At 40.1% G+C, this 25,851-nt stretch overlaps 1 protein-coding gene across 2 annotated transcripts; it reads right to left on the minus strand.

The window, feature by feature from the left end:
- Positions 1-1,132: 1,132 nt before the first annotated feature.
- On the minus strand, positions 1,133-24,294 carry LOC114289288 (protein NPGR2). Of its 2 annotated transcripts, XR_014346855.1 has the most exons (7): positions 23,856-24,294; positions 23,030-23,310; positions 22,478-22,727; positions 20,201-21,417; positions 18,815-18,968; positions 12,057-13,161; positions 1,133-1,706 (listed from the first exon to the last, which is right to left on the minus strand). XR_014346855.1 is itself a non-coding variant. In XM_028232976.2 (6 exons), exons 2-6 carry the CDS (start codon positions 23,285-23,287, stop codon positions 1,375-1,377), a joined length of 2,211 nt encoding a protein of 736 aa, XP_028088777.2. In that variant the 5' UTR covers positions 23,288-23,310; positions 23,856-24,294; the 3' UTR covers positions 1,133-1,374. The 2 variants fall into 2 exon arrangements, 1 of the variants encoding a protein (XP_028088777.2); XM_028232976.2 differs by lacking the exon at positions 12,057-13,161.
- Between the last annotated feature and the right edge of the window lie 1,557 nt (positions 24,295-25,851).

Genomic DNA, 25,851 nt, shown 5'->3' on the forward strand with positions numbered 1-25,851 from the left:
TTATCAATATCAAAATATCTTAATTTGTAACATGAATATTTTACTCAACAAGTCTTAAAAAATAAATAATTTGAATAATTGAAATCAATTTCAAAATTAACTTATTAAGTCCAAACGTTCTCTCAAATTTCAAGTTGAGATGACAATTTGAGCGAAATCAAACCATTTCAATTTTTAGACTGTAATTAAGATTGATAATGAATTGAGTTGAAACATGCACTATTTTGTTTAAGCTTTGCATATGAACTTATTGAGCTGAGTAACAAATTATTTTAAGTCTAGTTTGAAAATTTAACAAGTTTTAGAAAGTGTTCAAATTTTATTTTTGCATAATGAACCAATCTCAAATAAATTTTTAACGAGTTAAGTCGAATTTGAATAACTTAATTCGTTTAACACCCTAAGCGTTAAGAAAGGTAAATTCGCATTTTTTAAGTCTGTATTTTTTTGTTTTTTTGAATTTTTTAAAAATTAAAAAATATTTTGTTTGGTTTTTTATTTTTTATTTTGTGTATTTTATAAATTCTTTTATCATTTTAATTAAATTTATTTAACTTTTAGATGAGTCTAACCTAACCTGATGAAATTAAAAATTAAAATATTTGTGAATTACTAAATACAAAAGATAAGATTTATTTATTAATTTTTTTAGATTTTTCAAAATATATTTTAATTTTTCAAAGTACCTTAAATTTTTTTTAAAAATTGATTTAAAAAAATGACCAAATTTTTTTCAAATAAAAAAATATAAAATATAAAAAACTCTAAAACTCAAAAAATTGAATCTAAAATTCAAAACCAAAAACAGATATATTTGAAAAATTACTGAAAATATTAGCCACTGGGGGTAACCAATAAAGTGAAATCTTATGTTGGAATCAATGAAAGAAAAATGCTGGTCTAATAATTTAGAGTTTGTTTTTGAAATTGGCTATTTTTGTGAGTTAACAATTTTATTCCTTCATGCAAATGTTGTAAAATGAATCTCTGAATTTCCTAAAAACAGTTTCTCTCTTATTTTTGGAGTGTTAAAAAGCAAGTTATTGAGAAGGTGGTTAAAAACCAGTTTTTTGACAATTTTTAGATTACATCACTTCTTTATTTTTTACACATTTTTTCAAAAAAATAAAAATAATAATAAAGTCGACTTTCAACCTATTTCCAAAATGAATTAACTTTTACAGTCCTGCAAACATCAAATGTGAACTTTCAAGCCCCAATTCCTTTACACCTCATTTTTCCTTTCTACCAAACAGAAATTGTACTTGCTCAGAAAAAACAAAGTTAGAAGACAGACCAGGAAACTTTTGTTTTTATTGCTTTTCCATCAAAGTAAGATACAGACGAATTCGTTACTAAAGCTAGCCTGGCCTTTCACCTGAAGGGTTCAACGGGGGCAGTCTCTTCAAGAACGATAGCGGCCTCAAAACACTCGGCAGCTTCCAGTGCTGATGCATCACCCTCACGCTCACCCTCATCTTTGTAAATAAGGCCGAGATTATACCAAGCAGAAGCATTCATTCTGTCAAGTCGTAGTGCTTCTGTGAGAAAGCATCTTCTAACAACAGCTGAAGATCGGCCACCAAGCTGTCTAAGAACCACGGCCATGGAGACTAGACTTGGAACATGGGTGGCCTCAACATCTAAAGCATGCCAAAAAGCTCTAAGAGCTTCTTTGCGGAGGCCCTTTGCTTGGTAAAGCAAACCTGCAAAAATCTCCCAAGTTTTAAATCCCAAAGAATCTACATGCACTAGTTAACATAGATCCAAAACAATTTGAATCACAACCACAACCCATAGAAGAGCGGAGGATAATTAAATAAACCGAGGAAAGTAGACTCTTGCAAGCAACATTCACATTTGGTGTACTTCTTTGACAAAAACCCTTATATGTATAACAAAACAACCACTAGTGCTAAAGTCATGGCTAAAAGGACATTACATGCAGTTGGTTCGGGTTGGTTGGGTTTATTAACAACCCTTAAAAACAAGAGCCAAAAAGTGAGAATACAAGTGCTAAAGTCATGGCTAAAAGGAAAGCCAGAAGTAACAATGCAATCTAATCTAAGTCAGCAACCATAACCAGATCGAGTACCCCTAAGAACTCGTTTGGGGTGAGCCAAGCCAGCCCTTTTGGCTAAAAATGCCAAAAGCCTGTTTTACATCAGTTAAAAATGCTAAAAAGCCACTCAACTTTTCCACACTTTTTTTTAACAATTTCCCAATTGCATCAGCATTTTTAAATTCTAAAAAAGCCAAAAAACAACCACTTAAAAAGCCAATGCCAGAGTCAGTTTTATGAACCTAATTATGATCCAAGAGATCTGAAAAGTTAGAATTTCACCTTAATCTTAACCAGATCTAGCAGTTGTATCAACGATTCAATTGTGGTTTCTAATTCTGCACACTTCATGTGGAAATTCTGACTTTCAGAACAGCTGCTCAAGTCTGATTTTGATTAAGGCAAATTTGAATATGAATCGTGCCATTTCTATAATGAAGTCAACTCTTTTTTTCATAGATTAAATTTTCATTAAAGAGATGCTGATTGGGAAACACTACAATAAAAGAGAAGAAAAGAATACAAAAAAAAAAAGAAAAAAGAAAAACTAAATTCACAATCAGGAAAGGACTTAGACTAAGCTACAAATGAAATTAGATTAAGGACATTAGACAAAAACAATTCAGCCAAAAAATGAATGAAAATTCATGGTAGAAGAACAGCAGGATGTAATGTGATAATGTGACATACATAGGCATTATCATCCAAGACAAACTTCACCAGTGTCAACTAAATCCAACTAAACTGTACACTCGCATCCTCATAGTCAGAAAGAACTTCTATTAATTTTCTTGTAGAAAAATTAAGAAAATTGAGGGTACTTGTATCAAGCCCAATACGCGGCAAGCCCTACGGGTGCCACTCCACCCACGTGGTAGACCAATAAGGCACCACGTGGGTATGTCAAATGTTTGATACATGGCGAGCCCTACGGGCGCCGTGTGCCAAGGCTCCACACAAAACCAAGACTATATGCTTAGCTTAAGCGGAAGCATACATATAAGTCTAAATATATCTAAATATGAAGAGCCTTACAATAGGCAGCATCATGGCCCCGCAGGGCCCATGGTCCTTCACACTCCAAGACCAAACAACAATATAATCAGCCTCCGGTTCACTTGGACTTGGATTGATAAACACTGGCTCTCCTAAACATTGAGATAGGCCCATGGCCCATTCTCCTACTTGGTCGCTTGAGAGCAAGCCCCTAGCTCTCCTAAACACCGAGGTGGGCCTTGGCCCATTCCCCTACTTGGATGCCTGGGTTGGGAGCAGGACCTAGGCACTATTGCTCAGGATCATCAGAGGATATTGGACTGGCGGCTGAGGTCATGGAATCGTCAAGATGGTTGTCTTCTTGCTAAGACAACTCCATCTTGACCAAGCTTGGAGAAGAGGCAACAACAACCTTATATTCATATCATCCAATGCATATAAGAAACGTTACTTTCCGCCTGCCATGAAACGTTGCTCTCCGCCTGCCGTCAAGCCACAGACGGCAGAAGGGCTTATATCACTTCTGGTAGAATTGAGGAGAATAAGCCACCTGTCCAACAGTTTGCTTGGGCTCCAATACTCTTGTGGCCTATATAACGTATCGTATATGCAGCAAAACAACAACAACACAACTTCATAATTCTAACACACTAAGTCTCACACTCAAACATTCCTTCTCACATTCTACATTAGTGTTCAAGGTCCATCACTGCCAGCCTCTCCCTCTCCAAGCTTGCTTTGACATCCTCCTTTCCACCTCCGATGATCTCAGGCCATTGAAGTGCCCGCAATCTTCCTAGACTACCTCTAACCACACCTCTCACCCACATTACACTCTGCTGGGGAAGAGTGGTGCTTACTTCACATGGCACCCAAAAGAACACTGGAACTGGAGCAGCGACATCCCAAGGTGGCGGTAGGGAGACTCTGGCAGAGACCTCAGAACACAACTCCAGCGGCTTTTCGAAGGAACAGTCCTCTCAATCGGCCATAGCGGATCAGCTACGTGTATTGACTAAAAGCGTCACCTCTCTTTAACAAAACCAACAACTCTTAATGGATGCCCTACTAGCCTTACAAAGGGCACCTACACTTCCATCATCATCTAACCCCCTTTTATCATCACAAAATGGCGCTCCGCCGTTAGCCCAGAGTGGCTCAGAAGCCAACCCCGCTTCATAAAACAATTTGCAAACCTAAGTGAGAGGACAAATAGTCGCCCCACTCCCTCCATTAGCTCCTAGCCAAATACCTCCACCATAAGTTGGATCCATTAGCGGAGCTCCCACCGCAGTGGCTTTGACTGGATCTCCAGCTCTTTCGCTGGATTAGACCCCTTTCCAGCTATTTACACTGGATGTAGTAAAAAAGCACATACACAGCCTACTTCAGATGAACAAAGGTCACATCCTTGCCTCTCCAAAATTGGACCTCCGTCTCCCTTATCCTATTCACATTGCAAATCTCCTTTATCCGGTACAGTACCCAAGTTTGTCCGTTTCGACGGATGAAAAGGGAATGCCAGGGAGCATGTTTCACGCTTTCTTGACGCTCTTAGAGCTCACTGAGAAGACCGAAACCTCCGCATGAGAAAATTCTCCAAATCCCACATGGATCAAGCATTCTCGTGGTATGCCAACCTCGCCGCTGGCTCTATCTCTTCATGGGAGGACTTGGTAAAAAAGTTTTATATCAAGTTCTTCTACGTTGAAGAAAGGTTAACCACCCTTCATCTAATGAGGGAGACACAACGACTCGAGGAAGACATCCTCATTTATGTCCGCCGCTTCAGGGAAAAAGCAATAGACATTCAAGACCCGATGGAAGAACACCAACTGGTGTCATTCTGCATCGAAGGGATGCTCACAACTTATAAACTCCGGTTGGTCAACCACCACTTCCCTGACTTTTCCGCTCTATGTGCCGCGGCCCAAAACATAAGTAAAACAGTAAGATCAGGGGCATGAATAACAACATCACAACCCTACTCATGGCGACCAGCGGCACCTCAACCTTCCTCATGGAGGCCTAACCGACACAACCACGCTGTATATGTAGCCGAAGGCTCCTCTAGAGGAAGAGGAGACCCACAGACAAAAAAGAGAGTTCAATCAAGTTCCTCCGCCGCTGCCTGCCTCGGTGGACGAGGCACAAGCACTCCTTAACACCTAGGTAGAAGATGGAAAGGTTCACCTTCCTGAGCCAAGGCGACCTGTCACCAAAAAAGATCAAACGCGGGGCAGACTATTGCATATAACACCGTTCCATCAAACATCCTACCACGGAATGTTGGGCACTCAGATCTCTAGTTCGGAAAATGATGTCTGATGATGCTTTGGAGTTACCCCGCCAAACAAAAGATGCCTTGAAAGATCCTCTCCTACACCACAAGGATAACGACAAGACGGTCATGATGCTTTCGCATTATGACGAAATGGAGGAACCAATGGTGTGTAAGCTCTCTGAACTCACAGCTCCCACTTGTCCAGACTTTGAGACCAGGCGTGTGATAGCGCTAAAGACATCGACAAAGTTCAAATGGTTCTTCGACCAATTCAGCTTGTCTAAAGCAACATGCTTCGAAGCCACCAAGGCCTTTTTAAGACTTGCGGAGCAAAATGGTGAAACATGCATAAGTGTAAGCGAATCAGTAAGGAAAGTATTTCGGGATAACTCCTTGGTGATAACCTTTACCGAGGTAGACAAACAAGTATTGTTCCCACATAACCGTCCTCTCCACGTCCCAGTATTCATTAATGGGATAGAGTTTCAAAGAGGATTCATAGATGGAGGGGCTTTACTCAATGTAATGCCTTATTCTACTTTCCAAGCAGCTGGGATCTCATAAAGGCACTTAGTCAGACAACCTATCTTCATTACCGGTTTTGGAAGTCAAAAAATCAAAACCATAGGTCATGTCCAATTAGACATAGCAGTGGGACCAATCTGCTCCAACACTAAGTTCTATGTTATAGAAGCAGAGACGACCTATCAGGCTCTCCCAGGGAGAACTTGGCTCCACAGATATGCCGCGATCCCCTCCACCTACCATCAATGTGTCAAAGCAATCTACAACAATGAGGCTCTCAAAAACCCTTTCGAGTAGATGAAGCTCACATGGTAGATACAGTGTTTTACAATCATATTGATGAAGATGAACCTTACCGGCCACTCCAAGGAACTCCCATACCCAATTGGGATGACCTCTCTGAAGAAGATTCATCACTACCTCGCCGAAAGACATTCACCAAATCAGAGCCCTCAAGAAAGCTCCCTAAAGTGAACAGGTTTCAAACAAAAGATGGCAGAGTGGTATACCGTTTATGACAGTGCGTGGGGTTGGCAAGTGTCACCAATGCCAACCCCCAGCTAGACGAAGTAGCAATCGCCCATCGTGAACCAAGTGGAGAAGATCACTGTTGCTACGCTTTGTTTACGTTGGCCCAACGCTTGCCAACGGCAAAGAATAAAAAAAGCAGGGACAAGAGGAGTAGAAGGAGAAAAAAAGCTGTGGTTTCCAGCAACAGAAAAACACTTTGACAAGTCCAACTGTCCTATAATAACTCATTTGGATGGAACCGAAGACTAAAAAGTTAAATCCCTCACAAAGACAGCCATTTCATCTCCTAAATAAGTCCCCTCCAACTCGGTTGTGATCCTAAAGCAAGATGGATTGCAAGAAGTCCGACCTGCTTCGAGTGTTTACAGGACGACCCTCGGCCCCAAAAGCAAGAACTGGAAGAAATCAACATAGCCCCTGAAGGAGAACCCAGGCGTCCTATCTTCATTTGCAAAGATCTGGCAGCAAAACAAAGGAGGCCCCTCATCGAGTTGATCAAGAAGTATTCGGACGTTTTTGCATGGACATATGAAGAAATGCCAGGACTAGACAAAGATGTTACCATGCATCGTTTGAACGCCATCCCCCTGGCTTGCCCAGTCAAGCAAGGTGTAAGATTTTATAAGCCCGACGTGGAGCTCAACATCAAGGACGAAGTGGCAAAACTGCTTGGAGTAGGATTTATTAAACCTATCCAGCATCCCACCTAGCTCTCTAGCATCGTCCCAGTTATAAAAAAAAAAAAAAAAAAGGGCCAAATTCGAGTGTGCGTCGACTTCAGAGACCCAAACAAATCTTGCCACAAAGATGAGTTCCCACTCCCAAACATAAACACCTTGATTGATTCAACGGCGGGGCACCACATGTTCTCATTCATAGATGGCTTCAACAGTTACAACCAGATCAAGATGGCTCTAGAGGATGCCCCGAAGACGGCATTTTGCACTCCCATAGGTAACTTTTTCTATACTGTAATGCCTTTTGGATTCAAAAACGCGGGAGCAACATATCAGAAAGCTATGATAGCTATCTTTCATGATATGTTTCACAAAACCTTGGAGTGTTACATTGATGATTTGGTAGTAAAATCCAAAGAAGAGACTAGTCACCTTAAAGACCTCCAAAGAGTCTTTGAACGCTGTAAGAAATACAAACTCCGAATGAACAAGCTTAAATGCGTATTCGGAGTCACTGCCGGCAAGTTCCTTGGTTGCATCATTCATCGCCATGGGATAGACCCTGACCCAGCAAAGGTCGCCGCCATAAAAAATATGCCACGACCAACAAATCTAGACTAGTTGAGAACCTTCCTTGGTTGGGCATCTTACTTGAGACGGTTTATCCCAGCTATGGCCAAGATTACACAACCCTTCAATTCATTAATAAAGAAGGATGTCAGGTTCATTTGGAATGAGGAACACCAACAAGTGTTCAAAAGGGTGAAGTTGGCTTTAACTTCCCTTTTCTCCATGACTCCTCCTCATCCGACAAGGCCCTTACTCCTCTACATCACTTCCATGCTAAAGTCAGTCGGGGCTCTGCTCGCCCACGAAATCAACGAACTCGAACGACCCGTGTACTACATAAGCAGAGTCATCTAAGGGGTTGAGATCCGATATTTCCCCATTGAGCGGCACTGCCTCGCCTTAGTCTTCGCCGCCAAAAAGCTCCGTCATTACCTCCTTTCTTACCCCATCCATCTCATGACCAAGATTGATCCCATCTGATTCCTTCTCACTAGACCAGCACTCTCGGGCAGGCTAGCTCGCTGGATCCTATCATTAGCAGAGTACGACATCACTTGCAAAGCTCCCAAGGCCATTAAGAGTCAAGCGTTGGCCGACCTCTTGGCTCACTTCCCCAGCAGAGAACATGAGCCGGCCTTGAATGAACTGCCAGGAGATGAGTTCCAAGCCGCTGAAGTAAACACCAAAGGAGAATGGAGTTTGAGCTTCGATGGATTATCCACCTCTAAAGGGGAGGAGCTGGAATAGTCCTCACATCCCCAAATCAAACCGAAGTCAATTTGTCGTATAAACCGGACTTTAAATGCTCCAACAACGAGGTAGAGTACGAAGCCCTGATATTAGGGCTCATAGCAGCACTCCATCTAGGAGTAAGTCTCCTATCAAAGGCAACTCTAATTTGGTTGAACGCCTCCTTGGTTGATTTTTGTGGAGTTGATTCTTTGCTACCCAGTGCCTTTTTCACTAATTGAATTTTTTTATTAAATTGTACCTCAAAGGTGAATGTCATTTCTAATTCGTAAGTCTTGTGTTGATGCACGCGAGGCGAGGTTTTGTGATATGGCTAAAGTGAAAGAGGAAAGTGTTGTTTCCTGCTGCGATGCACAACAATCGCTAGCAGGTTCCTCTGGCATTTCCAAGTCGAAAGTGGGTAAATCCAAGAAAAGTCTTTTTAAGGCCAAGAAGGACACGGATCCCCCGAGCGTCCCTCCAGCGAATTACTGCTGTAGGGCGCCTTTCTTTGGTGGAATGGACTTATTTTGGGTGAGGGTGGACTTATTTGATAACAGTGGCGAGGGCCCAACTGATTTGCTTCTTGGTGGGGTTGAGCCAGAGAACGGGATTGAGACTTTTGTTCCTTCTGAGTCTATTGTGCGTTTTCATGTGGAGAAGGGCACTTATCCTTATTCTTTTCATGCTTTTAAGAATTATACGGGGTCCAAAGATGACTTTGATGTCTGGAGTGCAGCTATCTTTCGCCATCCCTCATATTGTGAGGTGCTTACTGGAGCTAAAATTGCTACTGCTATTTCTCAGTGTATGCGGATTAGACGGGAGCCATCTTGGCTAGAGTTCGCACTGTCACGTTGGAGTTCAAGCTCTCACACTTTTATTGAGCACTGGGGAGAGACGACCCCTACTCTGGAGGATATAGCTATTTTGACGGAGTTAGAGCACCTCATATCAACGAATCCTAGTACAGGAAGTTTGTCCCTTAGCCAGATGGCTATTGTTGCGAGATTGGAGGAGGCCGTGGCACCAGCAGGAAAGCTATTGAGTCGTTATCAGAATAAAGTGTTGATTACGCCTCGATCATGAAAACGACCAAAAAACACTTTTGAGGGATGTCTTCGTCACTGGTTTCGAGATCTTAGCCATTAGGTCCAAGGAAATGTGGAGGATGGATTTATAGGTCCAAGAATGGAAGGGGAAAAGTGGGGGAGTGTTGAACATTTAGCTGCTTTCATTGCCTATTGGCAGTCGCGGTACGTCTTGATGGGTAGGCCTCAGGATGGTGTTTGTCATGAGCTCTTTCCTCTTGCTGCGATTCTTGCCTCCGGCCGTCCGATTCTGTTGGCTCTTTTATTTCTGGAAAGGGCTATGTAAGAGGTTAAATATGTATTAGGAGGGTGTTGATCGTTCCAAAGGTCGATATGATGTTACTAGCTTCCTCCCTACTACCTTTCTGCAATTATTTTTCTATGAGAGATTTCCTAGCTTGGCCCCTATGGCAAGGGTATTTCCCATTGAAGAAAGTGAGCCGCATTCTGCTAGGTGGGCTGAGGCTTGTGTACAGGAGAGTTTGCCTAGCATTTTTTATTTTGAGGACAAGTTTGTTGCTCGTCCTTATGTCATGTCAATTTGTGGAGTATCTTCTACCATTGTCTACCGCCCAGATGATTGCGAGCTTGTTCTTGAACCGGATGTCTTATTTGGGAGATGCAAATTCAGTGATGGTTCTTAGCACCATTTCTGGGTATTTACCTTATTTTGTGGATGACATAAACAGTGTGGCAACCTATAATCCTCTAAGGGTCGCTCGACAGTTTAGTTTAGACTAAGGGGTTCCTTAACATCTTCCTTTCCCTGTGCCTTCTGCGGCCGATTGTATGCAATTGTTTGTGCACTCTTTTCTTTCAAAAGAATTACAGCGTCGGGGTCGAGTTGTGCTAGCAAGGATAGAATTAGTGGAACTACCCCTAGTTGGGGGAAGTATTGGAGATGCAATCTTACATCATTTCGGGATTTCTTAAGTAGCGATCTTGCGCTCGTCCATGTAGAGCTCATCCCGTCTGACGACCTTGAGTTGTGTATGGCTCGCGGAGAGCGGGGCTAGGTACATGACAAGCTCACGGATGTACTCACACTCCCAACTCGCGAGCTAGGCACATCGCTATGTGAAAAACTATAACCACCTTTAAATAAGCGAGCAACAGGGACACCACCTCCAATCTTAGCCCGCAAAGGAACCAATGCATCCCTAGAATTCGGTGCATCCAACAAAGAAGGCCTGGTACTAACCACGTCACATCCAACATCGTCTTCAACATCATCCCTTTCCCTTATAATTTCAAGACTCTGGTCTAAACCTTCTTCATCATCCTTCGAATTTTCTACATCATCCTCAGTACTCCCTGACCGTCTATAAGCATAAAGTCTTGCCTTGCTTTTACCCATCTCAGAAGTAGGAACTGTCGAAGGAAAATCACTAATTTCCGGAAAGCACTCCGTCCTCAAATCCATAGTGGTGTCACCAAGAACATCAATCCCTTTAAGGGGATCTGGAGGAATTGGGAGGCTACCATCAAGAGACACATCTTCATCAATGGGCAAGGCCTTACACTGCACCAATTTTATCCGACACACACCAGCTGACCCCTGCAAACAATACAGGTATTTTAATACAAACATATCGGAGACGCTACAAACACGCAAATAATTTCAAAATGCGAAATGTGAGTTTACCTGAGATGAATTGATGGCGTCACTCGAGCGACCCCTCGCTTGGCGAGCAACCCAGGTTTTAGTAGGCGGATCTATACATTCGGCCTTTGAGGTACTCTCCTATGCACTGGAACAAGAACAGAAGCAGAGGGCGGCCTTTTACGCTTGGCACAAGAGGGACGGTCAGGAGAAACTATCTGGGCTTGCTCCAAAGCAATAGCCACCTCAAATAGGCGAGATAGTGGGCTGAGCTCCTCCTTATTTGTAGCTAACGAGCCCTACTCTCCGTGAGCCATACACAACTCAGGGTCGTCAGACGGGATGAGCTCTACATAGATGGACGCAGGATTGCTACTTAAGAACTCCCGAAATGATGTAAGATTGCATCTCCAATACTTCCTCCAACTACGGGTAGTTTTGCCAATTCTATCCTTACTTACTAGCACTACTCGACCCCGACGCTGTAATTCTTCTGAAAGAAAAGAGTACACATACAATTGCATACAATCGGCTGTAGAAGGCACAGAGGAAGGAAGATGTTGAGGAACCCCTTGGTCTAAACCAAACTGTCGAGCGACCCTAAGAGGATTATATGCTGCCACACCGTATATGTCATCCACAAAATAAAGTAAATACCCAGAAATGGTGCTAAGAACCATCACTGAATCTGCATCCCCCAAATAAGACACACCCAGTTCAAAAACAAGCTCGCAATCATTTAGGCGGTAGGCAACGGTAGAAGATACTCCACAAACTGGCATGACATAAGGACGAGCAACAAACTTGTCCTCAAAATCAAAAATGCTGGCCAAACTTCCTTGTACACATCCTTCAGCCCACCTAGCACAACGTGGCTCACTTTTTTCTATGGAAAATACCCTTGGCGTAGGGGCCAAGTTAGGAAATCTCTCATACAAAAATAATTGCAAAAAGGTAGTAGGGAAGAAGCTATTAACATCATACCGACCTTGGGAACAATCAACACCCTCTTGATACATATCCAACCTCTTATATAGCCCCCCAGAAATAAAGGAGCCGACGAAATAGGACGGCCGGAGGCAAGAATTGCAGCAAGAGGAAAGAGCTCATGACAAATACCGTCCTGAAGCCTACGCAACAAGACGTACAACGACAGCCAATAGGTAATGAAAGCAGCTAAATGTTCAACACTCCCCCATTTGTCCCATTCCATTCCTGGACTTGTAAATCCATCCTCCACGTTTCCTTGGACCTGATGGCTAAGATCTCGAAACCAGTAACGAAGCCATCCCTCAAAAGTATTTTTCAGTCGTTTTCGTGATTGAGGCGTAACCAACACTTTATTTTGATAACGACTCAATAGCTTCCCTGCCAGTGCCACGACATCCTCCAACCTCGCAACAATAGCCATCTGGCTAAGGAACAAACTTCTTGTGCTAGGATTCGCTGATCCAAGGTGCTCTAACTCCATCAAAATAGCTACATCCTCCAGAGTAGGAGTCGTCTCTCCCCACTGCGTAATAAAAGTGTGAGAGCTCAAACTCCAACGTGACAGTGCGAATTCTAGCCAAGATGGCTCCCGTCTAATCCGCATACACTGAGAAATAGCAATAACAATTTTAGCTCCAGCAAGCACCTCACAATATGAGGGATGACGAAAGATAGCTGCACTCCAGACATCAAAGTCATCTTTGCGCCCCGTATAATCCTCAAAAGCAGGAAAAGAATAAGGATAAATGCCCCTCTCCACATGAAAACGCACAATAGACTCTGGAGGAACAAAAGCCTCAACCTCTTTCTCTGGCTCAACCCCACCAAGAAGCAAATCAGTTGGGCCCTCGCCACTGTCATCAAATAAGTCCACCCTCGCCCAAATAAGTCCATTCCACCAAAGAAAGGCACCCTACACCAGTAATTTGCTGGAGGAATGCTCGGGGGATCCGTGTCCTCCTTGGCCTTAAAAAGACTTTTCTTGGATTTATCCATTTTCGACTTGGAAATGCCAGAGAAACCTGCTAGCGATTGTTGCGCACCGCGGCGGGAAACAACACTTCCCCCTTTCACTTTAGCTATATCACAAAATCTCGCCTCGCCTGCATCAACACAAGATTTACACATCAGAAATGGCATTCACCTTTGAGGTACAATTCAATTTAAAAAAATTAATTAATTAGTTCACAATTAGTGAAAAAGGCACGCTAAGTAGCATAAAATCAACTCTACAAAAATCAACCAAGGAGGTGTTCCCAGCTTCTCCCGCAGTACACTTGATCCTCCTCCTCACGACGGTGCACCTCGCAATACCCTTTTGTTCCTCGCTCAACTTCTAACACTGTTTAGGTCCTTTGCGTTTGATCCCCTCTCCCTCGCCTTCATACAGGTATGTTTCTTTCCCTCACTAATTTTCTAACCTCTCACCCTCACTGCTGCCTTTTTTTTCACCCTTCTCCCTCTCTAACTTTTTTCACTGTGACAAAAAAAGAAGAAAAAACATGTAGTGCCCGATACACAAATTCGGCCCAAGAAATTTTCAATTAGTTCACCATTAGTGAATAAGGCACTTTGGGTAACAAGGAATCAACTCTACAAAAATCAACCAAGGAGGAGTTCAACACTTAAAAAAAAAAAATATACTCCCTCCGTCCCAAAATAATGGTCCCTTTTGGGGAATTTAACTTTTTTTGGTAGTACAATTATTACATTTGAAAAAAGTTGATTTTTCAAAATTATCCTTTTGATAGTACATTTTTTGGGAATATCAATGTCATAATTGTACTTTTTATATTGTTTATTAATTTAAAAGAAGGGCAAAATAGGAAATTTATATTATTTTTGTACTTGATTTTTGAAGAGGGACTAATATTTTGGGACAATGAAAAATGGAATAAGGGACTAATATTTTGGGACGGAAGGAGTATATATATAGCTTCCCTCGCACACTTGATCCTATTTTGAGATAGGTCTCCTTCCCTCACATGAAGCAACCTTTCCCACGCAATTTCCCCTCACCCCTCGCACCAATCCTAATTTCCCTCACAGTTTCCCCTCGCTTCAATTCCCTAATTCATGAAATTCGTTTCTAGGGCTTCCCTCGCTTCAATTTTTTGTTACATAACCTACAAATTTTTTTCTAGCCTCCCTCGCCTCATTTTTTTAATATAATTCACAAAAATTCTTTTTTGGGGCTTCCCTCGCTTCAATTTTTTGTTACATAACCTACAAAAAAAAAATTCTAGCCTCCCTCGCCTCATTTTTTTTTTATATAATTCACGAAATTCGTTTTTTTTTTTTTTTTTTGGAGGGGGGGAGGGGGCTTCCGTCGCGCTTCAATTTTTTGTTATATGACCTACAATTTTTTTTTTTTTGAGCCTCGCTCGCCTCATTTTTATAATTCATGAAATTTTTTGGGGTCCCTCGCTTCAACGCTTTTTATATAACTCGCAACATTTTTTTGGGTCATCTCTCCATTTTTACAACTCTCCAGATTAGAGCTCTACTCTCATAGCTCTCAATTCCCTCATAAAATTTTCCAAGTAAAGATCTCCACATTCTTAGCTCTCTAACATTTTATTGTAATAGTTCATTATTTATTTATTTATTTTAATTTTTTTTTCTAACCTTACAGCTCTCCAATATGTATTATTAATTTTTTAGACTCTCCAACAACCTTTTTTTTTATTCAAGAAAACAATACCTTATATATATAAATATATATAAATACAATACATCTCAAATCAACTAAGAAGAAAACCATACCTTTACAAATTACAACAACCCCAACCGCGAGAGCTCCGCGAGTATCCCCTAGTCCCAATCTCGGCTCTTCTTTCTTCAACTTCTTGGCTCACTCCTCCCTCTCAAGCTTCACCCATGGCAATAACCCTTAGAAACCCAACTTCACTGCATCAAAAAGCTCAAAACCCCAGCCACGCACCAATTCTTCAATCAAGACCCAAACCCACTAGCGATCAGCAATAACCCAACCCTAGCAGCAAACCCAGAATCAAAACTCCACAACCAATAGCGCAAGCGACTGTTTTGCAGCACCCTTGCAACTCACTGGCACCATTCCCTCCTTTCTCTCTGCCAGCTCGTCTCTTTTCCCCTTCGCAACTTTGGAGTTCGATTCAAGACCTTGAAGCCAATAATACAACAATCTAGCCCCTCACAGATCGATTACGCACCACCCGTATGAGAGACGTCGTGGCTCCTTCGCACCACATAACCCCTCTTGTGCTATTGGATCTCGCTTCGTAGCTCGAAGGCGACAACGTTTCTCCCCACCTTCGCGGCTATCGACACCCTTCTCCAAAAACCCCGAACCCAACTTAGATAGAATGAAGCAACCCAGAAAAACTTGGCGTGAGAAGAAACCTAACACTCAACTTGGATTAAGAGCCTATGAGAAACTCACCCAAACTCAAAAGAATAGTACAGCAAAACCCTAGAATTGCCAAACAACTTTTTTTTTAATGGTACATTAATCTAAGAAACCCAGCTACGGGTAACCAAGTCAATAAAACACCCTTCTGTACAATGGGTAAAAGGAGCAGACAGAGCAAACCGGAAAATACAGAGTTCTTATTTGCTAATAAAAAATATATATATACAGAATACGTATTTATGCAAAAGCGCAAGCTCCCTATTCGAAAAGTTTGAACAAGTTTAAACTATACCCAAAATATCCACAAACTTTTATGAATTCATATGGAGTATAGGTTCTTTGTGGCAAAAATGCAATGTTCAAGCAGAACGAGGAGCTTAAAAAATATATATACATATACAGAATACGTATTTCTACAAAAACGCAAGCTCCCTATTCAAACAGTTCGAACAAGTTCAAACTATACCCAGAATATCCACAAACTTATATGAATTCATATGGAGTATAAGTTCTTTGTGGCAAAAATGCAATGTTCAAGCGGAACGAGGAGCTTAAAAATAAAATATAAAAAAAAGTATATATACACACATACTGAGGTTGTACTTTCCCAAGGAAAAATCCTTAAACCAATCAAAAATTCTCTTTGCTGGTCAAAAACATTAAAAACTGACTACAAAAATCTTAAACTCTCCAAAAAGTCACTTTGCTAATAGCTACACAAGTTATCACAAGCTACTATAAGCAGCTCCAAATTAGTAGCTATTAATGGTATGCTCTAAACCTAAAACTTCAATTGGTGAGTTGTCCTCTCCATAGATCACTCTTTCCCAACGTGAAGCTACAAAAGTAAGTAAATTCAATCCCCTTTTTCCGATGCAATCCCTTTATAAGAGAGCAAAACACAAACAGAAGCAAATTCGTACTCAATTGCTAACACACCATTCTCAACTTCAACAAACCATTCACTTAAAAGATGGCTTCCAGAAGATAAAAGTGTGGAGATAATACTGTTTGGCGGCCAGTGAACAACGAGGCTTCAAACTCCAAAGGTTTAAATTACAGAATTTCCAACTCTCACTCTGGAGCTTCGAGCTCCACTCCCACTCGCCGCCGTCCAGCGTGCGAGTTCTTTCGAAGAATGCTCGCCATACCTCCATGGCAATTCCAAGAGGGTTTGTTCAAATCCCCCTTGGTTCTACACCCAACATCCCCATATACTGTCCTGGAGGTACCTGAGGAACTTCAGAGCAAAATAAGGGGATGGTACAAGCAATTAACACTGCCAAACAGCCACACGATACCGCCATTTTCCACTTGGTTAATGCCAAACCAGGAAGGCGACTTTAGTCTCCAGGAATCCACTTGTCAAGCAAGGCAGGTGCTGATTCCACATTTCGAGAGGATCCGAATCAACATCCTCTCGCAAAGACCGAGAGAAAGGGATTGGAGCACTACATTTCCATCATGTCAGCCTCGTCGGAAAACCCAAATGAAGATTTGGGACTTGGATGGGACATACAAGACTTTGCATGCCTCAACCTGGGAGAAGATAGTGCTTCCAGCAGGACCCTGCCAACCACTCGTCGCAACACCCCGCTTAACATCCTCTTCTTCAACACTGAGGGTGTTGCTCCTCCTAACTTCCTCCAACACTACATGCACCTACATTCTGGTGGACACTTCCACCTCGTCATCATTACAAACACGAAAAAAAGGAGAAGCGAGGCCCAGTTCATGAGCCAAATCAAGGATTATTCCTAACACCAAGGCCAAGGCCCCTCCTCCTAACGGCATGGAAAGGGTGATGGGTGGAATTTGGTGTCTATGGAACGAAGCAGAAATCTCTTGTGAAGTGGTGGAGATACCGTGGAATCAAGTCATCGCCCAACAAACCCACATCTTCATCCGGCTGGCTCGCACCAAATGAAACTTAAAATGTAAACACTCCATGAGCAATCCAAATCCCTCCATTGTATCAAAAGCCTAATTTTAAACTATCTGAATACTTGTCTGCATGAGCTAATATTTTCAAAACTTTTTAACACAAGCATGTACAAATACTCTCATTAGCTATAAAAGCATCTGCACAGGGGGCATTATTGTGGGTACTTGTATCAAGCCCAATATGCGGCAAGCCCTACAAGTGCCACATCACCAAAACCCCACCCACCTGGCAGACCAATAAGGCACCACATGGGCATGTCATATGTTTGATACATGGCGAGCCCTACGGGTGCCGTGTGCCAAGGCACCACGCAAAATCAAGACTAAATGCTTAGCCTAAGCGGGAGCATACATATAAGCCCAAATATATCTAAATATGAAGAGTCCTGCAACAGGCAGCACCATGGCCCAGTAGGGCCCATGGTCCTTCATACTCCAAGACCAAACAACAATATAATCAACCCTCGGTTCACTTGGACTTGGATTGATAAACACTGGCTCTCCTAAATATTGAGATAGGCTTGCGGCCCATTCTCTTATTTGGTCGCTCGGGAGCGAGCCCTTAGCTCTCCTAAACACTGAGGTGGGCCCTGGCTCATTCACCTACTTGGATGCCTGGGTTGGGAGCAGGACCCAGGCACTACTGCTCAGGATCATCAGAGAATATTGGATTGGTGACTGAGGTCATGGGATCATCAAGATGGTTGTCTTCTTGCTAAGACAACTCCATCTTGACCAGGCTTGGAGAAAAGGCAACAACGACTTTACATCATGTCATCCAATGCATATAAGAAACGTTACTTTCCGCTTGCCATGAAACGTTGCTCTCCGCCTGCCGTCAAGCCACAGACGGCAGAAGGGCTTATATCACTTCTAGTAGAGTTGAGGAGAACGAGCCACCTGTCCAACAGTTTGCTTGGGCTCCAATACTCCTATGGCCTATATAATGTATTGTATACGCAGCAATACAACAACAACACAACTTCATAATTCTAACACACTAAGTCTCACACAAACATTCCTTCTCACATTCTATATTAGTGTTCAAGGTCCATCACTGCCAGCCTCTCTCTCTCCAAGCCTGCCTTGACCTCCTCCTCTCCACCTCCGGTGATCTCAGGCCATTGAAGTGCCCGCCATCTTCCTAGACTACCTCTAACCACACCTCTCACCCACAAAAACCAAATTGCATGTCTAAAGTTTAAGCTCTTTTATTTGGTGAATTTGATGGTGGCTCATTTTGTTGTCATGGACAAACATGCAAATATTAATTTTGGAGTTCATTAATTTCACATATTAATTTCCTCTTCAGTAATTCTACTGCTGATAATTATTACAACCAAAATTTCATGAAAAAAGCAAATGGAAGGAAGTAAGACACTATAAATGATGTACGGAAAAGGAATATTTGAATGTACCAGTGACATGCCATCTAGAAGCAGAATAATGACCAATGGCCTTGGATTTGGAAAGACAAATCTCAGCATCATGCCACTGTGACAAGCTTATGTAGACACAAGCCAGATCATGCCATGTTTCCAATTCCAAAGTTCTATCACAGTTTCCATTGCCCTGTCAAAATTGATACAAGCAAGAGTAAATAGGTGCAACAAATTTCTGTATTGAAAACAAGGTTTAAATGGGAAAAATAAATCTTAAAAAAAAATTCGGGTAGAAGCCAGTAGACCCACAAAGTGATTCAAAATTATCTTTCAATCAAAAAAAAAAAAAAAAAAAATCAAAATTGTCTACCTCAAGTTAGAAGCAAAAGGAGATGACACTTGAGATCTGCTTGGGTTCTATTAAATAAGTGGTACCATCTTTAATATATATAGTTTTGATTCACATACCAGAAAACTTATATTAATCCTGTTTACTGTGATATAATTTACACACATTAGAGATAGTGGTAATGCCCCACAGCTGGGGCCATTATCTGATGAAGTGGAAACGAAGAAAAAAATGGCTGCTACTTGACATAAATAAGCCAAAGAAATCTCTGCATTCTGTATTCAGAGTCTGAGAACATCCCTACCAACACAATGAATGGGACCAACAATAGGCAAAGGCCTGCAGTGGTAATGCAGCAGAGCCTACTTTGAAAGCATGGACACACATCTTTCTCAATCGATTTTCATGGAAAAACAGAGGCTTAAATGAAAACAATTTTTCTAGGCTCCTGCCAAAGCTAGAAAATGTACATCCTGATGATCTTGAGAGAGCAAAGAGTTATTACACTGCAGTACGATAGAGAAGTCTTATCCTTCTAATGACTTTAAGAGAATGGCTCACCAATATCAATTTGACTTTTATTAGATTTAGTTTCCTACTAAACAAACATACATTGATTATCCAAAGTGGATGCAAATTACACTTGCTCACCCTACTTCCTACACCAAATTCCCTGCCCCACCACTACTCGCTTCTCTAATTGGAAGCCATTTTTTAGAATATCAGCCAATGCTATTCATCTCATACTATTCATTAGCTATCTAATTATGGCAAAACCTACATGACTGTATACACCATATCCAATTCCTACTACTCTTCTAACAAACCAATTAAAGACAAAACTCTAGAAGCAGTATTCAATTCCTTTCCAAAATAGCAATCTGATCGAATTGCCAAAAATAATGTAGAAGACACAGGTTTTGTTGACAAGCAATGTCAAAGGCACATATTCCTAAATTAAAAGTGTTAAAATTCCAATTTCATATTGTTCTGATTGATACTTCTGATCATTTATAAGCAGACAATTCAGCCATTAATTGACAAACCAAGTTAAAACCTCTTGATTGACATACCTTCAAATGCTTCTTCCCAGATCTGAAGCTTTTACTCTGAACTTGAAGAATAGCAAGAAGCTGAGTGTATGTTTCAATGGCATTCTTTAACTCAGCCTGAGCAATTTGGAGTTTAGCTTTAGTTCGCAACAATTCTCCTTGATCCCATTTCCCAGTCTGATCTAGAGCAGCATTTATGACAGTTTCAGCATCCACAAACCGCTTCTTCGCAGATAATATCCGAGCCAACAATATCCACCCTTTAAGATTAGACCCACCTTCTAATTTTAGTAAGCGCTTAGCATAATACAGTGCAGCATCCAACTTTCTCTGCTCAGCATTTTCGAGGCTGAGATGGTAAACAATATTGGGGTCTCTCATTCTTGTCATTTTCCCGGCACTTTCAAGAGCTTGGAGTGCCTCAGATTGTCTCTTAACCTTCTCAGCATCAGCCAGAACTGATCTAGAATGAGACAAAAGTGAGATTCCCAATAAACAGTTGGCAACACCTACCATAGGATCACATCTACCCGACAAGCTTTCAATGGCTTTGCAAGCAAAACTTATCCCTTCTTCCGCATACTTGGAGTTTTCCGTGCAAATCTTTGAAGCCATTAATGAAGCCAGAACACTTTTTGTATCCTCTCTATTACCCATCAATTTCCTCAGCAAATTCAAAGCAACCAAGTCCTCACTATTTCCATAATAACAGAGGGCTAGTGTGAGATAAATTTCTTTTCGATCCATGATCCCTGGAAGCAATTCCTCCACTTGATTAGCTAATGGCCGTAGTTCCCCCGACACAGATAAAGCATATGAAAGGTGATCCATAATTGATGGGTCCCAGTTGATTCTTTTGAGAGAAACTTTTCTTAATAGAATCATCAACAGAAGAATAGCCTCTTCGATATTGTTTCTAGGTACAAATGAACTGTCCATTTGGGAACGAAGGTTTGGAGGGATTGCTTCGCTTCCACTGTACAAAAGAAAAATGGCAAACTCTTTTTGAATCTTTGCTGTAGTTTCTACATCAAGGTTCCAGTGATGGAGAAGGGCCTGCCGGTATGACAAGATCGCTTCCTGAGGAGAATCAGCAAGTTTCCATAATTCAGGAAGCAACTCAACTGCCTTGTTTAGAGTCTCCTGCAGTTTACAGTCAACACCAAAGTTTTCAGGCAGGCCTTCTGGTAATGAAGATTCAACAATGTCCAGAATAACTTTGCATGATTTGGCAGCTTCTGCAAAAATAATTAAAAACATTTATTAGCCAAAACAATAACAATTTCATTGTTGTATATTGTTTGTAAATACTTTTTCCCTCCCCTTATCACATGTGGCATGCATGCATGTGTGCACAATTTCAAGGAAAGAAAAAACCACATCCACAACCAAAACCATCAGGACATTACCGACAATCCAAGACCTTTAGGCTATGTTTGGATCATGGGTTTGGAAATGAAAAGCGAAAGAGGAGATAACTGTGAATGAAATACAAGTAAATTTTTTTCTCCATTTCCCTTTCTGTTTCCAAATCCCTATCCAAATCCATGATCCAAACATAGCGTCAAATGTAAACAAAAACTAACAGCCTAAGCCTTGGGCAACAGAAAGTAAAAACTTCACCAAGAAGAGGCATACAATTTATTAGAAAAAGCTTTAAAATGTCATAAGAAGCTCATAGGTAAAACCTATCGTAATTGAGATAGCAATATCATAGGTAAAAAAGCACTACTTTACAATCTAAAATATTGTTTTGAGATACTGCATCTAATTAAACAGCTAGAAACAGTAAAGAATAATAAACCAACAGGTCAACAATGTTGTTAACTACAAAGAAAAGCCAGAGACATAAAGTAGGATAGGGCAAAGGTCTTATAATTTGGAGAAAGAATAGGGCCACTTTTGTATATTTTTTCATCTCCCTCAAGATTTTAGAAACATGATTCTTGCATGATTATTTTACAAATGAAAAGTAATGACAAAAAAATGGGAACAGCAGATTTGTTTTTATGCTGAGATAGAAAATGTAGTTCTCCTTAGAAAAAGGTACCAACCACAACTTTTTGAGATTCAAATAAGTTCAGAGTTAATACTTGAAGGAAAAATAGGGGAAACTCCAGAGGAGCTTCCTAAAATGATATTCAAAACTTCACCAGTCAGAGAAATTCAAACTGGAAAATAGTGAAAGTTGAAGAAAAAATAGATGAGATTGGAAGTAAAAACAACATATTCAACCATACAACATACAACTGGAAAGAATATAAAAAACAACAGCAATCTATCCATTAAGTACCTCACCTCTATACCTCCCGAGATCCTGCAATGACTTTGTTTTGAGATAGACTGCTTCCAAGAGTAAACTAACAGCATGTATTGACATTGGTGGGGAAAAACCCCTTCGTGAGCGTCGCCTATGGCGTTCTTTTTTAGCAAGGGCAAGTTTCATCTTTGGAATCACTGCAGCAATATCTATGCCTTCAAATACATGCAAGGCAGCTTCAATGTTTCCCTTTTGATATTCATATCTTCCCAACAATGCTCTTGCTTCCTGGAGAATGATTAATCCGTAGTCTTACAAAAGTGACAACAAACCCTTGCTTTCAAGCATTTAATTAAGGAAAGCAACATATTTGTGTGTATATATAATATATAAATCAGTATGGTTAAATCAAGAATTTTCTACGATTAGTGTCATAAGAAGAAAGATATTTATAACAACCAAATGCATAGGTGAGAGGTAAAGGTGACACCAATTGAGAAGAATGTAAAGATAGTTTACTTTGAAAAAACATAGAAGATCGATACTCAAAATGAGCAAAGCTTCAAAGTGAAAAGTTTAGACAAACCAACCTCATAATTCAAACCACCAGTCTCCCGCAGAGAGGATTCAGCTTCTTCAATATTGCCGGTATCTGGCTTCTGTCTAATCTCACCAGCATGAGACGAATACCCATTCTCTGAATAATCCTTGGTTGCAAGGGATTCAGATGAAGGAACCATTTCATCTACTCTTAATTGCTCTCCTGAGCAGAAACACTGTGTGATCTTCCCCAACCTGCGTCTTATCCGAATCCTCCTCTGCTCTCTGATCCAATTCTTACTCCTCATTCTGTTTCACCTCACTTGTAATTCTTCAACAACCCAAATAAACAGCAACAACAATAACAACATACAAAATCAGACTTTTTTATGACATTATGACAAACCCTCCATGAAATTTTCAAGTTCAGTTACTGATATCATATGACAATGAACTAGGAAAAAAAGGCCCAGTTCAACATATGACAACATTTGCATATGAAACTATTAAACAAATTATAACTGCCAACTAAACCAAACCAAATTATTTAATGGTGATACCCCCATTAAAAAACAAATTGATCAAAGAATTAAAAATGTTTAAGCCCAAAACACAGTTAGGTAGTCAGAGTCAGACAGACTTCCAAATAAACACTTGAAAATGACAATCTAACAAGAATTCCCAAAACCCATTTCAGAACTGAACATGTATCACTAAACTTCAACCCTAAATAATCTAAGCACAAAAAATTCCAAAACATTCACATACCAAAGCATAAAAATGACAATTACAAACCCTGGAAACTAATAGGCGGACAAAACCCAACACACCAATCAATTCCAATTAAAAATTATCAAAACAAAAATAAGTAACTACCTTTTACAGTTCCGCAACACATCAACAACAGTACCCATCTCTTTAACCAGTCAATGCTTCGTTTATGGATCCTCTGATCAATCAAGAATCTAATAAAGCTCCAAGAACCCTCACTTTCGTTTCCTTTTCTTTTCTTTTCTTTTCTTTTCTTTTCCAATGAATTTTCCTTTTCTTTTTCCTGTTTGTTGGTCGGCTTAGGATTCCCTCAATATATCAATCTTGGGTGTTGTGCGTGGAGTTGAGAACTGAAAACAAAAGATGGAATTTGAATGGAATCGTGAGAGAGAAGTTTGGACTGGTCGATGATAACATAGTACGTATAATATTGCTAAATTTTATTGTGGAGTAGGGTGTAATTTGGGTATTGGAAAACAAATTTGGGGCTATTTTTGAATTCTATTAAACGCCTGAGGCCAAGTTTCTGCATTAAATGCGTCTCATGCAATTTGTGCTATTACCGTAATAAAGAGCTCGTTTTACAATTGATTTTTTTAATTAAAAAGTTAAAAAATTATTTCAAAAGTTAAAAAATTAATAATTTATACTAAAAAATTAAAAAAAATTCTTTTAATTTTTTACACATCTTTTCGTAAAAAGTTAAAAAATCATTCTAAACATATTAGTTTTTTTTCATAACATTTTAGTCAAAAAATTAAAAAATTACTAAAAAAACTTGTCCTCAAACAAGACCCAAATATATTTAAAATTTGACAAACATTTATTTCGTTTTTGTTTTTGTTTTCGTTTTTGGAAATTGCATTTATGTTGAGTGGAGCAATATCGTTTTTATGGTATTACATTACAGGTAATGATAGGAATATCAAATTTTTTATTAAATAAATAATCAAATATTTCATATGAGTGTGAGGTTCATAAGTTTGTAGATCACATACCTATACGAGACCTATAGCATTTTCCATTACAATCTGGTATAAGTTACCATCTATAAATAAATAAACATGGTGTAAGTTTTTGGGCAAACTTCACTTTATCAATGTGATTTTAGTCATGTGCAATTTACCCCTAATATTTGAAAATGACTACATAATCACTTGTGGTTTGTGGACTGAAGTATACCATTAAGCACATTAACGATTTAATAAAAAAGACTAAAATATCTCTGTATTTTCGTCATTTGTTTTGAAGGTAATGCACTTTAACTCCTATACTTTATTCTATGGGCGATTTACCTCTTTGAAATTTAAAAATGAGCATATAACCTCTTATGTTTCCCATGTGTTTTACATTTGTTGTTAAGTTGGACAGAATGTTTAATGGTGTTCAATGGTATACTTTAGTCCACAAATAATGTAGGGATTATGTAATAATTTCTAAATATTAAAGAAATAAACTATACATAATCTAAACTACAAGAGGGTAAAGTAAAATTTGCTCTAAATTTTTTCACCATTGGGTGCAAGTCTTTTTTTATGTATTAAACTTATACAAGAAAAGATTATACTTATAGTGCAATCATTTTAAAACAATCCCACTTATTTGCCCGACACACAAAAAAACAAAAAAACAAAAAAAAAAAGGAAAAAAGAATAACTAAGAATTAATTGTACGGTTCCACCAAATCTACAAAAAAACAAGCCCCCGGCCCCTCAAATGACATATCTTAATTTGGAAAGAATTCTATCTTAGTTGCATTTTAGTGCGTGTGTTTCATGCCTAAATTCTCATCTCTCTATTCTTTCCAAAACATATCAAACAATTGAGATTCTATCACTATCACCACCGATGATTACCACAGACCACCATCGACAGACCGATCACCTCTTCGCTCTTGTGTCCTTGGCTTGCAAATGCCAACCGATCCTTTGGCCCTCTGTAGTGTCTTTCCTTTCCAATGGTGACCTTCTCAGCAGCCCAACCTAGGTAAGCTTTAATATGAACTTGGAACTAAAATCTTTTACTTCTATTAATGAAGGATATACAATTGAATGAATGTTGTGCGCTTTGAAGCCTCACTTGATTAGGATAATAATTCTTG

This window comes from Camellia sinensis, chromosome 12 (genome assembly GCF_055761805.1).
Source record: "Camellia sinensis isolate YWXY chromosome 12, ASM5576180v1, whole genome shotgun sequence".
Taxonomy (NCBI): Eukaryota; Viridiplantae; Streptophyta; class Magnoliopsida; order Ericales; family Theaceae; genus Camellia; species Camellia sinensis.

Excerpts from the sequence above, each read along its gene's own strand:
- LOC114289288 (XM_028232976.2), bottom strand. The coding sequence starts at position 23,287 with ATGAGGAGTAAGAATTGGATCAGAGAGCAGAGGAGGATTCGGATAAGA. Across the intron at positions 22,728-23,029 it reads CTGGTGGTTTGAATTATGAG|GAAGCAAGAGCATTGTTGGG; the intron begins GTTGGTTTGTCT and ends ATCATTCTCCAG. Across the intron at positions 21,418-22,477 it reads GGATCTCGGGAGGTATAGAG|AAGCTGCCAAATCATGCAAA; the intron begins GTGAGGTACTTA and ends TTATTTTTGCAG.